The sequence below is a fragment of the Entelurus aequoreus genome, linkage group LG25 (assembly GCF_033978785.1).
Source record: "Entelurus aequoreus isolate RoL-2023_Sb linkage group LG25, RoL_Eaeq_v1.1, whole genome shotgun sequence".
NCBI classification, from domain to species: Eukaryota; Metazoa; Chordata; class Actinopteri; order Syngnathiformes; family Syngnathidae; genus Entelurus; species Entelurus aequoreus.
In genome coordinates this window covers 8,795,076-8,811,986 of record NC_084755.1, presented here as the reverse complement: position 1 = coordinate 8,811,986, position 16,911 = coordinate 8,795,076, and the positions used below count along the sequence as shown (strand labels likewise).

Genomic DNA, 16,911 nt, shown 5'->3' with positions numbered 1-16,911 from the left:
AGGAGTGGTCAAAAATTCAAGCAGAAGCTTGTGGATGGCTACCAAAAGCGCCTTATTGCAGTGAAACTTGCCAAGGGACATGTAAGCAAATATTAACATTGCTGTATGTATACTTTTGACCCAGCACATTTGCTCACATTTTCAGTAGACCCATAATAAATTCATAAAAGAACCAAACTTCATGAATGTTTTTTTTTGTGACCAACAAGTATGTGCTCCAATCACTCTATCACAAAAAAATAAGAGAAATGATTGGAAACTCAAGACAGCCATGACATTATGTTCTTTACAAGTGTATGTACACTTTTGATCGCGACTGTATATATGTACTTATATATAATAGGCAAACAACACATTGTTGTCAAATCTAAAATTAAAATTAAATGGAAATGGTTTAATCCAGATTCAATCCAGGTTGCATTGTTTGTCCAATTCATATACCGTATTTTTCGGAGTATAAGTCGCACCGGCCGAAAATGCATAACAAAGAAGGAAAAAAACATACATAAGTCGCACTGGAGTATAAGTCGCATTTTTTGGGGAGATGTATTTGATAAAAACCAACACCAAGAATAGACATTTGAAAGGCAATTTAAAACGTCTAAAGAATAGTGAACAACAGGCTGAATAAGTGTACGTTATATGAGGCATAAATAACCAACTGAGAACGTGCCTGGTATGTTAACGTAACATATTATGGTAAGAGTCAATCAAATAACTATAACATATAGAACATGCTATACGTTTACCAAAAAATCTGTCACTCCTAATCGCTAAATCCCATGAAATCTCATACATCTAGTCCAGGGGTCGGCAACCCAAAATGTTGAAAGAGCCATATTGGACCAAAAATACAAAAACAAATCTGTCTGGAGCCGCAAAAAATTAAAAGCCATATTACATACAGATAGTGTGTCATGAGATATAAATTGAATTAAGATGACTTAAAGGAAACTAAATGAGCTCAAATATAGCTACAAATGAGGCATAATGATGCAATATGTACATATAGCTAGCCTAAATAGCATGTTAGCATCGATTAGCTTGCAGTCATGCACTGACCAAATATGTCTGACTAGCACTCCACACAAGTCAATAACATCAACAAAACTCACCTTTGTGCCTTCACGCACAACGTTAAAAGTTTGGTGGACAGAATGAGACAGAAAAAGAAGTGGCATAAAACACGTCCTAGAAAGTCGGAGAAAGTTATATTTCTAAACAAACTACGGTGAGTTCAAGGACCGCCAAAATTAGTAGGACAAAACGGCGCTCGCCAAATACTCGAATCAGTGAAGCATGTTTAATATAAACAGTGTGCTTTGTAACAATTAGGGAGGTTTGCGTCATGTTTGTCCTCCTACGGAAACCATATTAAAACAAAAATTATTTTTTTTCCTCATCTTTTTCCATTTTTCATACATTTTTAAAAAAGCTCCTGAGAGCCACTAGGGCGGCGCTAAAGAGCCGCATGCGGCTCTAGAGCCGCGGGTTGCCGACCCCTGATCTAGTCTCTTACGTGAATGAGCTAAATAACATTATTTGATATTTTACGCTAATGTGTTAATCATTTCACACACAAGTCGCTCCTGAGTATAAGTCGCACCCCCGGCCAAACTGCGAAAAAAACTGCGACTTATAGTCCGAAAAATACGGTACATGTCTGATTTGCTATGTTGATGTATGATACCATTACATCTTCCATAAAATTGCAGCTCTGTGTGAAACCTCAACACTTTTAGCTCTTAAAAAGCTTCAGTTTACCATGAATTGATTAACGTGGACTTAAAGGCCTACTGAAAGCCACTACCACCGACCACGCAGTCTGATAGTTTATATATCAATGATGAAATCTTAACATTATAACACATGCCAATACGGCCGGGTTAACTTATAAAGTGACATTTTAAATTTGCAGCTAAACTTCCGGTTCGAAACGCCTCTGAGGATGCCGTATGCGCGTGACGTGGCCCGGCGAACACGGGTATGCCTTCCACATTGAAGCCAATACGAAAAAGCTCTGTTTTCATTTCATAATTCCACAGTATTCTGGACATCTGTGTTCGTGAATCTGTTGCAATCATGTTCATTGCATTATGGAGAAGGAAGCTGAGCAAATAAGAAGAAAGTTGTCGGTGCGAAATGGACGTATTTTTCGAACGTAGTCAGCAACAACAGTACACAGCCGGCGCTTCTTTGTTTACATTCCCGAAAGATGCAGTCAAGATGGAAGAACTCGGATAACAGAGACTCTAACCAGGAGGACTTTTGACTTCGCCACACAGACGCCTGTAGAGAACTGGGACAACACAGACTCTTACCAGGATTACTTTGATTTGGATGACAAAGACGCAGACGTGCTACTGTGAGTATGCAGCTTTGGCTTCTAAACATTTGATCGCTTGACCGTATGTGCGCAACTTTTTTTTGCGTATGTACGTAACTTTTTTAAAATATATAAGCTTTATGAACCTTGGGTTAGGTGAACGGTCTTTTGGGCTGAGTGATTGTGTGTGTTGATCAGGTGTTTGAATTGTATTGGCGTGTTCTATGGAGCTAGGAGCTAGCATAGGAGCTAGGAACTAGCATAACAAACACGCAGGTGTTTTTATGCAGGATTAATTTGTGGCATATTAAATATAAGCCTGGTTGTGTTGTGGCTAATAGAGTATATATATGTCTTGTGTTTATTTACTGTTGTAGTCATTCCCAGCTGAATATCAGGTCACCCCCGGCTCTCACAGCATCTTCCCTATCTGAATAGCTTCAACTCCCCACTAGTCCTTCACTTGCACTTTACTCATCCACAAATCTTTCATCCTCGCTCAAATTAATGGGGAAATTGTCGCTTTCTCGGTCCGAATCTCTCTCACTTCATGCGGCCATCATTGTAAACAATAGGGAACTTTGCGTATATGTTCAACTGACTACGTCACGCTACTTCCGGTAGGGGCAAGCCTTTTTTTTATCAGATACCAAAAGTTGCAATCTTTATCGTCGTTGTTCTATACTAAATCCTTTCAGCAAAAATATGGCAATATCGCGAAATGATCAAGTATGACACATAGAATAGATCTGCTATCCCCGTTTAAATAAAAAAAATTCATTTCAGTAGGCCTTTAAGCAAGTTGAAAAACGTATTGGGGTGTTACCATTTAGTGGTCGATTGTACGGAATATGTACTGCACTGTGCAATCTACTACTAATAAAAGTTTCAACCAATCAATCAATGAAGTAGAAGAAGTACTACATTCTGACCACAGGGTGGCAGGAGTGTACAGAGAAGCTGAGGTTTGAAGTACAAGTGTGTGTGTTTTCAGTCAGACCTTAAATAAAACACATCTATCTATTTATGGAAATTTTGATTGCTCATTAAAAAAATCCAACTATTCACAAGAATGTGGCCGTGCCACTCACAGCAGCTCAGTTCATGAACCCAGGATGTAGAAGGTGACCGACTATTCTTTCTCTTTCTAGTAAGTGCTTATCTTTTTCCCGCACGTATCACCAAACCAGTGAGGGTGCTTTTTCTGCCATGGTGACGACGCATTCCACAGTCACCCCCCCCTTCACTAGGCCTTCCTTTCTCCTTCGCTGCTACACTACGAGGAAAAAAGTTGTTTCAAGCGGCCCTGTTGTGGAATTTTGTCCTGTATTGCATTTCATTTCTCCATAGATACTCGACAAACCTTCGAGGCCTATAATTAGAGCGAGCATTGTCTTAGAGCGGAGGTGTTTAACCCTTGTGTGATGCTCATATTGTTGTTACTCAGCCAGCGTTTGTGGGTCTGATGGACCCCTTGCATTTTGTGGCTTTTAATGCCTCACAATCAAACACTTTTATGTTAAAATACTGAACAGATGTTTCACCTTATCCCAATAAACATCTGTTCAGTATTTTAACATAAAAGTGTTTGATTGTGAGGCATTAAAAGCCACAAAATGCAACGGGCCCATCAGACCCACAAACGCTGGCTGAGTAAGAACAATATGAACGTTGCACGGAAAATTTCTCTGCCAGTTTCTGCATCCCACAGGGATTCTTCTTTTGTGTTTCTGCACCTGCGGTTCCCACACAAGGTTGCAACATTGTTTGTCAACACGGTCTGCTCTCATTTTCTCGCACATTTTGACCCTCTGATGTTCTGTGTGCCTACACTCTGTCCTCCTCCTGTCTAGGCCTGCTGTGTGGGTGTATGTGTGTGTGTGTGTGTGTGTGTGTGTGTGTGTGTGTGTGTGTGTGTGAGTGGTACACAGAACATCAATTTCCACACTTCTATTAGCCCCGGGTCCAGTGGACCCGGACATCTTATATGTAATAGAAATGTGTAGGGGGGTGGGGGTGGGTGTATGGTGTGTGGTCATTAAATATGTATTCTGATATATGTTCTTCACAGAAAATGAGCCAAAGTCAGTGAATCTCAGTTTGAAAAATTAATTAATTGTATCATTTTTCTTTTTGTGTCACATTCATAGTTACTTGTTAAATGTGTGTTGTAGATATATATATATATGTATATGTACATACTTATATATGTATATGTATTTATATGACATAACATTTTTATATACTATTATTATTATTATTATTAAACATACAGTAAGTAATAAGAGGGGTGGGAGTACATACGTTTTTACTTCTTCTCACTCCTTTTCGGATATGTTTACATTAATGTTTATTTTCATTTCTTGTTTCTTTAGCTTTTTATTATTACTATTATTATTATTATTATTGTTTTTGTTATTCACTCTTGAATGGCTTTTTTGTTGTTTTTTTTTCAAAATTTGTTGTTTTTGTTTTGTTTCAAAATAAACATGAATGAAATGAAATGAAATGAAATAATAAAAAATGAAAACGGGTTCCACAGACCCGAACACCACACAAGGGTTAAAGTGGTCATTTATGTCTAAAAACATTTTTTTATTGGCCCGTGATATACTATGCAGATACAATTCAATTAAGAAAAAAAAAAAATAAATATATATATATATACATATATATATACATATATATATACATACACTACTGTTCAAAAGTTTGGGGTCACATTGAAATGTCCTTATTTTTGAAGGAAAAGCACTGTATTTTTCAATGAAGATAACTTTAAACTAGTCTTAACTTTAAAGAAATACACTCTATACATTGCTAATGTGGTAAATGACTATTCTAGCTGCAAATGTCTGGTTTTTGGTGCAATATCTACATAGGTGTATAGAGGCCCATTTCCAGCAACTATCACTCCAGTGTTCTAATGGTACAATGTGTTTGCTCATTGGCTCAGAAGGCTAATTGATGATTAGAAAACCCTTGTGCAATCATGTTCACACATCTGAAAACAGTTTAGCTCGTTACAGAAGCTACAAAACTGACCTTCCTTTGAGCAGATTGAGTTTCTGGAGCATCACATTTGTGGGGTCAATTAAACGCTCAAAATGGCCAGAAAAAGAGAACTTTCATCTGAAACTCGACAGTCTATTCTTGTTCTTAGAAATGAAGGCTATTCCACAAAATTGTTTGGGTGACCCCAAACTTTTGAACGGTAGTGTAAGTTAACCCGGCCGTATTGGCATGTGTTGCAATGTTAAGATTTCATCATTGATATATAAACTATCAGACTGCGTGGTCGGTAGTAGTGGCTTTCAGTAGGCCTTTAAACTCATGACGCCTCGGGGGCCAATTTGGAGATGCCGGCGGGGCGCATTTTGGAAACCTGCGCTTTAAGCACTCAAGAAGGCGATTTATTAGCCGGAATATTCATCACTACACGGATTTTAGCAAGTTTAATGAATAAAAATGGGAAGACTATAGCACACACCCCATTCTTTAAGTTAATTTATTCACTGGACCGATAGTCACCTCTGTGACCAGGTGACCTTGTGTGACCATGGAAGCACAAGAAGGTGTCTATCACAATGTTAGTGGCGAGACAGGGCGCAGACTCCTCGTGGGGCTTATTAACAGCCTATGGACAATTAAACCTTCAGGCAAGTGAAGCGAGTCAGGGAGCCACAGGTGTTGTCTGTACCTGTACTGTAACCGGGCAACGATCAGTCACTGGCGAAGGAACAAAACAACAAAATCAGTTCTTCTGAATTATTTCCCGTCATGACCCCAATGGGGGACATAATTTTTACTGTAACACCCCCTAAATGTAATTACTTTTGAGAACGTCATCACACATTGTGTGAGTTACGTCTTTTCATATACATTTTTTATATATGCCGCTGACGAGGGCTCCTTTATTTTTCCATTGCTGGCACAAACTTGACCGAGACATACTGTAGGTGTCTCTTGATGAATTGAAATATTGATTTATATTCCTTGAATTCAACTACATCGTTTTGTGCTCGGCAAGTTTGCCTTCCAAAAGATAGGCATCAATCAAAGATTGGATTTAAGGGCGGCGGACTTGGTATGAAGTTTAAAACTTTTAATTATAAGGATGCTAAATGTTATTCAAGTCAGTCTGCCCGTCTGCTACTACAAACCCCAAAACCAGTGAAGTTGTCACGTTGTGTAAATGGTAAATAAAAACAGAATACAATGATTTGCAAATCCTTTTCAACTTATATTCAATTGAATAGACTGCAAAGACAATATATTTCATGTTCCCACTGGAAAACGATGTTATCTTTTCCAAGTATTAGCTCATTTGAAATTTGATGCCTGCAACATGTTTCAAAAAAGCTGGCACAAGTGGCGAAAAAGACTGAGAAAGTTGAGGAATGCTCATTAAACACTTATTTGGAACATCCCTCAGGTGAACAGGCTAATTGGGAACAGGTGGGTGCCATGAATGGGTATAAAAGCAGCTTCCATGAAATGCTCAGTCATTCACAAACAAGGATGGGGCGAGGGTCACCACTTTGTCAACAAATGCCTGAGAAAACAGTTTAAGAACAACATTTCTCAACCAGCTATTGCAAGGAATTTAGGGATTTCACCAACTACGGTCCGTAATATCATCAAAAGGTTCAGAGAATCTGGAGAAATCACTGCACGTAAGCGATGATATTACGGACCTTCCATCCCTCAGGCGGTACTGCATCAAAAAGCGACACCAGTGTGTAAAGGATATCACCACATGGGCTCAGGAACACTTCAGAAAACCACTGTCAGTAACTACAGTTCGTCGTTACATCTGTAAGTGCAACTTAAAACTCTACTATGCAAAGCGAAAGCCATTTATCAACAACACCCAGAAACACCGCCGGCTTTGCTGGGCCCGAGCTCATCTAAGATGGACTGATGCAAAGTGGAAAAGTGTTCTGTGGTCTGACGAGTCCACATTTCAAATTGTTTTTTGGAAACTGTGGACGTCGTGTCCTCCGGACCAAAGAGGGAAAGAACCATCCGGATTGTTCTAGGCGCAAAGTTCAAAAGCCAGCACCTGTGATGGTATGGGGGTGTATTAGTGACCAAGACATGGGTAACTTACACATCTGTGAAGGCGCCATTAATGCTGAAAGGTACATACAGGTTTTGGAGCAACATATGTTGCCATCCAAGCAACGTTATCATGGACGCCCCTGCTTATTTCAGCAAGACAATGCAAAGCCACGTGTTACAACAGAGTGCGGGTACTAGACTGGCCTGCCTGTAGTCCAGACCTGAATCCCATTGAAAATGTGTGGCGCATTATGAAGCCTAAAATACCACCACGGAGACCCCCGGACTGTTGAACAACTTAAGCTGTACATCAAGCAAGAATATGAAATAATTCCACCTGAAAAGCTTCAAAAATGTGTCTCCTCAGTTCCCAAACGTTTACTGAGTGTTGTTAAAAGGAAAGGCCATGTAACACAGTGGTAAAAATGCCCCTGTGACAACTTTTTTTGCAATGTGTTGCTGCCATTAAATTCTAAGTTCATGATTATTTGCCAAAAAAAAATTAAGTTTCTCAGTTGGAACATTAAATATCTTGTCTTTGCAGTCTATTCAATTGAATATAAGTTGAAAAGGATTTGCAAATCATTGTATTCTGTTTTTATTTACCATTTACACAACATGCCAACTTCACTGCTTTTGGGTTTGGCAGAAGAATACGTTAATAACGCTGCCGGTTCTGAAAACTACAATGTTTGAACCATATTCACACACAAAAATGTTACACAAATACAATAAACACAACTCAACAATAACTGACCGTGTGGTGATTCGTGGAGGAGTAGGAGACGGCGGAGGGTGTGGGGGAATGCCGGTAGTTGTGATTATTGGTGGTGACGCTGCTGCTTGTAGTGGATGTCGTGGAAGACATGTTGGTCTTGATGGAACGGCGCCGCGGGCTGTCAGTGTAGTCCTCCGGGGGGAGGATCATGGTGGCCTCGTCCGTTTCCGTGTCTTGGTGGTGCAGGTTGACCACACTTCTGCTGCGGTATGGTGCTGCTGACACACTGAAAGGGCAAGACGTTGAGGAACGGATCATTTACCACTGTATTTAGTCGTATAAAAGATCATTCCTGATTGTGACTAGGACAATAAGAATCAAAGGTTAAAGCCCCACAGAATAGGACAGTATAACACTGTAATAGGGACACTTGAGGAAGTACAGCTAACAATATAGCAGCATGTAATGTGAAACTTGTTACCTGGAGTCTCCTTACCTGTTGTTGTTGTTCACCAGGGGCTCAGATAAAGCACGGCAGTAAGACGAAGGGAACCAGCCCCTCCTGGAAGATGACAAAATAGACATTACCAATGTCATCCTCATCTAATGGTCTCATATTGAGTACTGTACTCATCTGTACACCTATTGGGTCTACCAATCGTATAAATCGGGGTTTTTCCAAAGTGAGCATCCCTGGGTGAAAAAATACGGTGGGGCCTTACTCTTCTGATCTCTGATTTTCTGGTGCGTATTGTGTACACTTTTTTGTTCAGTGCGTACTTTGTTCACTCTCCCAACGCACAATATATAAAAAATGTAAGTTCGCATTTAAACATAACTGAAGTTAGCAGGTTTTAAAAGGACGTTTCTCGAGCGAATGGCTCAGAATCAGAATCAGAAGTACTTTATTAATCCCCGAGGGGAATTTAAGATTTTCAGCACAATCCCATTCAAGATCAGACAACCATTACAGGGAGACAGAACAGGATCAACCATTACAGGGAGACAGAACAGGATCACTGACGGGTCTGCCAACTTCCGGCACCCCTTACAAAAAAGGTGAGAAACATGTAAACGCTGGGGGGGGGGACATTTTTAAAAAAAAATTCAGTCTAAGCCTGGCCCCTGGAGAGGGGGTCCAGACTGAGGCCAAGGAAGAAGGAAAAAACCTCATAGCCAAAGCACACATAAACATGTGTGTAAAAGGGAAACATCAATGAACACAAAGGACATTAAATACATTAAAAGAGCAGAGCTGATGCAACCAGCTGCCACTCCAGCAGTGCCACTTCTGCACACAACAAAAAATAAATAAATAATCAACCAATAATATTGTGGAAGACTCTCGCTTCCGGGTTCTTCGGACCACCAATCACCGACATGCCAGGCTCTTCCATGTTGACAATAATGTTTTATTTTCCAATAAATTGTCTTTCGTGTGCTTTTCAGCAATCGTTCACTAACAAACTAAGCGCATGAATGGTTTCTCTCCAGTGTATAGTTTGTCTCGCTCTCGCTCATGCTCCACCACCAACTCCTCTCTCCTCCCCGGCTGCTGCCTTTTAACAGAGCGACAGGTGATTAGATAATCAGGCCCAGGTGGGCCATCCACGCACCTGTCGCTGATCTCGAAGCCGGTCCTGGCACACCCTGTTTCGCTGCAGATCCGCAGGCCACCACCCCCACAAATATACATTGCGAACAAACAAACAAACAAAAACATCATTTCAACACCCACACACACTGTGGTGGCCTCTGCGGCGTTCCACGCCACCGTCTGCTGGGGTGTGGGGGAGGGTGGCCAGAGACAGGAGCAGACCCAACAAAGCAACCAAGCCCACCAACTCTCGGCCAGTGTCCAGGATGAGCGAGGATGCATCCAATACACGCTCATTCAGCCAAGGCATTTATGTGCCACCTCACAGTTTTAAAAGTAAGCAAGTTGCGTCCCCATTGCAACAACCAGTGTTTCCCATAAACTGCCAAGATACCTGTGGCGGTGGGGGCGTGGTCATGGGCGTGGTCACCATGACATCATCGAGGAATTTGCATAATTTACTACAATGATATGATTTTCTCTAAAAAGGCAAAAAAAATGTATACTTACTAATTAATAATAACAGTTTTGTTTTAAACGTCCATCCATCCATTTTACAATATAATTACAACACTTTATGTACATATTTATATACAGATTTGAACAATAAGTTATTCACTGAAATATAATTATTAATTGTGGTTCTTACAAAAAATATATCTTATAAAAATATAAAAGCTAAAATATCTCTTAAAGCTCTGCCCCTTTAATTAGTGCATACTAAATAATTTAACTTTAGCCTACTACTACAACCATATTATTTACCAGCAACATAAAGTGAAACAGAGGCAGAGGTGTCCTGCCACAGTCAGTAACAAATAAACAGAAAACAGTAGTGGTCAAATACAAATAAGGCAACAAGAGAAGTATCCTACACTTCTCTTTTGTAAAGTAAATCTGAACAGCCTATATGGGCATCTACATCAACTATATGATTTGCCTGAGAAGTTGGACAGGACAAAAAAAAAAAAAAATAAATAAAAAAATAAAAAATTGTTGCGGCCTTAATTCTTTCATGGCGGGCCGCCACAAATAAATGAATGTGTGGGAAACACTGACAACACAATAGCTATGTAATAAATGATCCATATTATTTTGAATGACTACCGTACATATTGTTTTACGAGAGAAGACTGAGCAGCTTTGTCACAACATAGCAGTTGTCCACATCTACTTTGTCTTGCCTTTATATCAAAGCATAGGACCCCTCCCTCTGCATGTCAATGTTTGCACACAACACCAAAATACACTTCCTGCCAAATTGCACCCATGTTAATGGTAGCCTCTGTTGACTTAAAAGGGAGTTTTCCACTGTGCACCAGCGTTGTGACGTGGGCAGCTGTCGGATCGATATCAAGTGGTACAGGTTCCCTCAAGTGTATCTGCCTTCGGAAGATTATTTTTCTCCGTGCATGTTTGTGTGGAGTTGCCCAGTTACACTATCGGAGCTGATGACAAAGGAGCATCACAGTGAGGGATCACAATGTCTCCCAGCCAAAAGCTTTGTCAGAGGCTGCGCTCTGATAAGCACAAATGGAATACCATTTTTTTTGTGAGGAAATGAATCATTTCAAAGCTTGATTATTGCTCCAACCCAACAATTGGTAGGGAAGGTAATTTCCCCTGATGGCGATACTGATCAGAATGATTTATTTTGGATAAAAAATTGAGGTTTGTAGCTCAGGGAGAACGTGTTTGTGTGTGTTTTTTTAATGTGCGTCCATCCACTTGGTACTTTCCCAGCCCTCAGGTCACACATGACTTCCTTATCTGCTCCAGCTAACACATCTAGAAGTGTGCACGAGCAGCATTACAAGCAGATTACTGGCCTAACTAGTTAAGCGGCAGCTAAGCAGATAACCTCATTTTTGGAACAGCAACGATTTTATACGATAAATACCAATCTGGTATTTATTCACTCCACCGAAACTGCTCTTTTGAAAGTTTCCAGTGACGTGATGATGGCCGCTGACTCTGGTCGCTACACAGTTTTGGTTTGACTGGATTTGACATCTGCCTTTGATGTTGTGGATCACAGTATACTGATACCATTGATACAATCAAAAATGTACATACACTTGTAAAGAACATAATGTCATGGCTGTCTTGAGTATCCAATCATTTCTACAAACACAACGTAAACACTACAGAACAAATTCCCAGAATTCCCTGCAGCACCAACTCTTCCCGGGGACGCTGCAATATAAACAAACGCCATTGGTGGATCTACACCTAACATCTACTGTAATGATACCAAGTACAATAGCGTATCTAGTCGATACTACTATGATTACATCGATATTTGTTAACATCACTGTGGAGAGGCGGGGCAGGCAGTCCGACAGTGAGGCAGGGCACACCGGAGCCCGCTCCAAGATGGCGGCGAGGAGGTGTGGACGGCGAGCGAGCAGCGAGGCGGGGCGCGCCGGGTTCGACGCCGCAAACAAGATCAGGTGCGTGGATCGTGCACCTGGGCACAATTGAGTAATCCCCTCTCAGTGTGTAAAAGGGCTTAGGAGGAGTTGGAGAGCAAACAACAACACATGCAGCGCGGAAGAGAGCGAGAGGCAGACGAAGACGACGGGGAAGGCTGAAAACCGAGGAGCGAGCAGTGAAAGTGGCAGAGCTGAAAAGCAACCCGCAAGAGACTTTTTCTTATTGAAAAATAAAGAAGTCTACACCTGCTCGCGGAATGTCTGTGCTTGGTGGTCCTTGGAACCCACACGACGGCTTGAGACCGTCACAATCACAATCACAAAATCTTCTTTCGTTTTAAAAAAAAAAGTATATTATGTTTATAAACTCAGGAAATATGTCCCTGGACACATGAGGACTTTGAATATGACCAATGTATGATCCTGTAACGACTTGGTATCGGATTGATACCTAAATGTGTGGTATCATCCAAAACTAATGTAAAGTATCAAACAACAGAAGAATAAGTGATTATTATGTTTAAACAGAAGTGTAGATAGAACATGTTAAAAGAGAAAGTAAGCAGATATTAACAGTAAATGAACAAGTAGATTAATCATTCATTTTCTACCACTTGTCCTTAGTAATTTTGACAAAATAATAGGTAGATAAATGACACAATATGTTACTGCATATGTCAGCAGACTAAATTAGGAGCCTTTGTTTGTTTACTTACTACTAAAAGACAAGTTGTGTAATATGTTCACTATTTTATTTAAGGACAAAATTGCAAAAAGAAATATATGTTTAATGTACCTTAAGATTTTTTTGTTAAAATAAAGCCAATTATGACATTTTTTGTTGTCCCCTTTATTTAGAAAAGTACCGAAAAGTACCAAAATACTTTTGGTACCTGTACCGGTACCAAAATATTGGTATCGGGACAACACTAATACACCCACACACCGAACACCCACTGGCAGAAATGTAGATCGGCGCCTACTAAGGGTGTAACGGTACGTGTATTTGTATTGAACCGTTTCGGTACGGGGGCTCGGTTTGGTATCGGAGGTGTACCGAACGAGTTTCCACATGGACATACAGTATTAAGTAGCGCACCGCACGTTGTGTAAACAATGCACACCGAGGCACAACACACGGCATGCTAGCAGCGACCGGGCTACTACAAAATGCAAAAAGCCAGAGCTGGAAGACCCTCCTGCCTCGTTAAGATCTCCCGTTTGGGAACGTTTCGGTTTTGCGGTGCGATACAACAATGGATAACATGGCTTCAACGAGGAAAAATACGAACAAACACAGCTCCCGCCGCATTCAAGCAGCCTCTCCTCGGCGAGTCAGGCAGGGCAAAAGCAATAACAAATGTTTTTATAGCAGCAGATTTAAGACCAAATTTCATTAAAAACTAGATTTTGACCCACTTCTATGGTGGAAGAACAATGAGCCCATATATCCTCTTACTGCCAAGTTAGCCAGGCACTACCTCGCCATACCTGCTACCTCCCTGCCCAGTGAAAGGGTATTTTCCACAGCTGGAGACATTTTAACTGCAAGCAGGTCTGCTCTTTCCGCAGACAATGTGGATAAACTGATTTTTCTGGCAAAAAACATGAAAATTGAGTGAAAGTCACCAGGGTTAAAGGCTGGGGGGGGGGAAAGAAAAGTTAATCTGAGGCTGAGTTGACTTGACACTGTTTAAAGGCCTACTGAAATGATTTTTTTAAATTTAAACGGGAATAGCAGATCCATTCTATGTGTCATACTTGATCATTTCGCGATATTGCCATATTTTTACTGAAAGGATTTAGTAGAGAACATCGACGATAAAGTTCGCAACTTTTGCTCGCTGATAAAAAAAGCCTTGCTTGTACCGGAAGTAGCGTGACGTCACAGGAGCTAGTATTCCTCACAATTCCCCGTTGTTTACAATGGAGCGAGAGATTCGGAGCGACAAAGCGACGATTACCCCATTAATTTGAGCGAGGATGAAAGATTCGTAGATGAGGAACGTGAGAGTGAAGGACTAGAGAGGCAGTGATGGACGTATCTTTTTTCGCTCTGACCGTAACTTAGGTACAAGCTGGCTCATTGGATTCCACACTCTCTCCTTTTTCTATTGTGGATCACGGATTTGTATTTTAAACCACCTCGGATACTATATCCTCTTGAAAATGAGAGTCCAGCATGCGGAATGGACATTTAAAGTGACTTTTATCTCCACGACAATACATCGGTGACACACTTAGCTACTGAGCTAACGTGATAGCATCGTTCTCAAATGAAGATAGAAACAAAATAAATAAACCCCTGACTGGAAGGATAGACAGAAGATCAACAATATTATTAAACCATGGACATGTAACTACACGGTTAAAAATTCTCAGCCTGGTAAGGCTTAACAATGCTGTTGCTAACGACGCTAAGGCTAATTTAGCAACTTAGCAACCGGACCTCACAGAACTATGATAAAAACATTAGCGCTCCACCCACGCCAGCCAGCCCTCATCTTCCCATCAACAGCCGTGCTCACCTGCGTTCCAGCGATCGACGGCGCGACGAAGGACTTCATCCGTGGGTTTGGCGGCAAGCATCGGCTAGGCGTAGTAAGTAGTCCTTGTTGTGTTGCTGTAAGTATTGTACTTAGCCGCTAATACACCGATCGATCCCACCTACAACGTTCTTCTTTGCAGCCTCCATTGTTCATTAAACAAATTGCAAAAGATTCACCAACACAGATGTCCAGAATACTGTGGAATTTTGTCGAAGAAAACAAGAGGTTTCTGTATCGGGTTCGATGGGGTCCAACCACTTCTGTGGATTTTGTGACGTCACGCGCATAAATCATATCCAAAGGAGTTTTTCAACCGGAAGTGTGGCGGGAATTTTAAAATGTCACTTTATAAGTTAACCCGGCCGTATTGGCATGTGTTGCAATGTTAAGATTTCATCATTGATATATAAACTATCAGACTGCGTGGTCGTTAGTAGTGGCTTTCAGTAGGCCTTTAATGTTGCACTTTTTATATGTAGAAGAAAAGTTTTGTCATTTTATTTAATCTGAGCAACAACATGAAGCAGTTTAATGTTGCACTTTATATGTGGAAATGTTGCACTTTATATGTAGAAAGGTTTTGTTAAGATACCAATTCTGAGCCTTATCTTATTTAGTTTTTATTTTATATATGTTGACCACATTAACCCTGGCAATGGACTCTGTGTGTATATGTATGCTATTGTTATGTTAAAAGGATAAAGCCATTGTTTACACATTTTGGTAAATAAATAACCAGAAAATGTATATTTTGTTTTTTTCTTACTGTACCGAAAATGAACCGAACCGTGACCTCTAAACCGAGGTACGTACCGAACCGGAATTTTTGTGTACCGTTACACCCTTAGCACCTACGCTTACTAACAAAGCACTCACTTTCCATTCTTCTCCATTTCGCCGTACATCCAGCCGTCTTTCTCCTCCGGTATGAGCAGGATGATGACGTCCCCCTCGTCAAAGTTGAGCAAGGTGCTGTTGTTGCCGGCCGTGTGGGGGAAGATGGTGCGCACCCGCTGCCTCTTCACTACGTTGTTGAGGCCCGTGGCCACAGACACCGACCTGGCCATATTGCCGTCTCCGTTGTTGTCGTGGTCTGTCAGAGCAAGGTCAAGTCAAGTAATCAATGAATGAAACTTTTTTTTTTTTTTTTTTTACACAAAAGCGCACCGGTCGCATGTACACTACCTGTGTTGTTGTGGCTGGTTGTGGTTACGCTGGTCGTTTTGTTCTCAGGGTTAAACATGTTCACCAGAGGGCTGATGTGAGCCTTCTGAGAAGGAGCAGGTGGAGCCGGGATGCTCTGTGACACACACACACACACACACACACACACACATGCACACGATGCTAATGTTAGCACGCAAATTAGTATTTACACTACCGTTCAAAAGTTTGGGGTCACGCAAACTATTTTGTGGAATAGCCTTCATTTCTAAGAACAAGAATAGACTGTCGAGTTTCAGATGAAAGTTCTCTTTTTCTGGCCATTTTGAGCATTTAATTGACGTGATGCTCCAGAAACTCAATCTGCTCAAAGGAAGGTCAGTTTTGTAGCTTCTGTAACGAGCTAAACTGTTTTCAGATGTGTGAACATGATTGCACAAGGGTTTTCTAATCATCAATTAGCCTTCTGAGCCAATGAGCAAACACATTGTACCATTAGAACACTGGAGTGATAGTTGCTATGTAGATATTGCACCAAAAACCAGACATTTGCAGCTAGAATAGTCATTTACCACATTAGCAATGTATAGAGTGTATTTCTTTAACGTTAAGACTAGTTTAAAGTTATCTTCATTGAAAACTACAGTGCTTTTCCTTCAAAAATAAGGACATTTCAATGTGACCCCAAACTTTTGAACGGTAGTGTACCTCAACAACAAACAAAGTAGTAGTGACGGCCTTGTAGCATTAGAAGCTAAAAGGTAAATGTAAGTACCGTATACCAGTGTTTTTCAACCAGTGTGCCGTGGGAGATTATCTAATTTCACCTATTTGGGGTAAAAAATATTTTTTGCAAAGCAGTAATTATAGTCTGCAAATTATGTGTTGTTGTTGTTAAGTGTCGGTGCTGTCTAGAGCTCGGCAGAGTAACCGTGTAATACTCTTCCATATCAGTAGGTGGCAGCCGGTAGCTAATTCCTTTGTACATGTCGGAAACAGCGGGAGGCAGCGTGCAGGTAAAAAGGTGTCTAATGCTTAAACCAAAAATAAACAAAAGG

General features: G+C 40.8%; 1 protein-coding gene across 1 annotated transcript in view; it reads right to left on the bottom strand.

Moving 5' to 3' along the window:
• The window catches only part of baiap2l1b (BAR/IMD domain containing adaptor protein 2 like 1b), a 104,341-nt gene that overhangs the window by 8,785 nt on the left and 78,645 nt on the right, over positions 1–16,911 (bottom strand). The window contains exons 9-12 of the mRNA XM_062036858.1: positions 15,875–15,989; positions 15,566–15,782; positions 8,605–8,670; positions 8,148–8,394 (exon numbers count right to left, since the gene is read on the bottom strand). Coding sequence (XP_061892842.1) covers positions 8,148–8,394; positions 8,605–8,670; positions 15,566–15,782; positions 15,875–15,989 — 645 coding nt within the window. The remainder of the gene's footprint in view (positions 1–8,147; positions 8,395–8,604; positions 8,671–15,565; positions 15,783–15,874; positions 15,990–16,911) is intronic.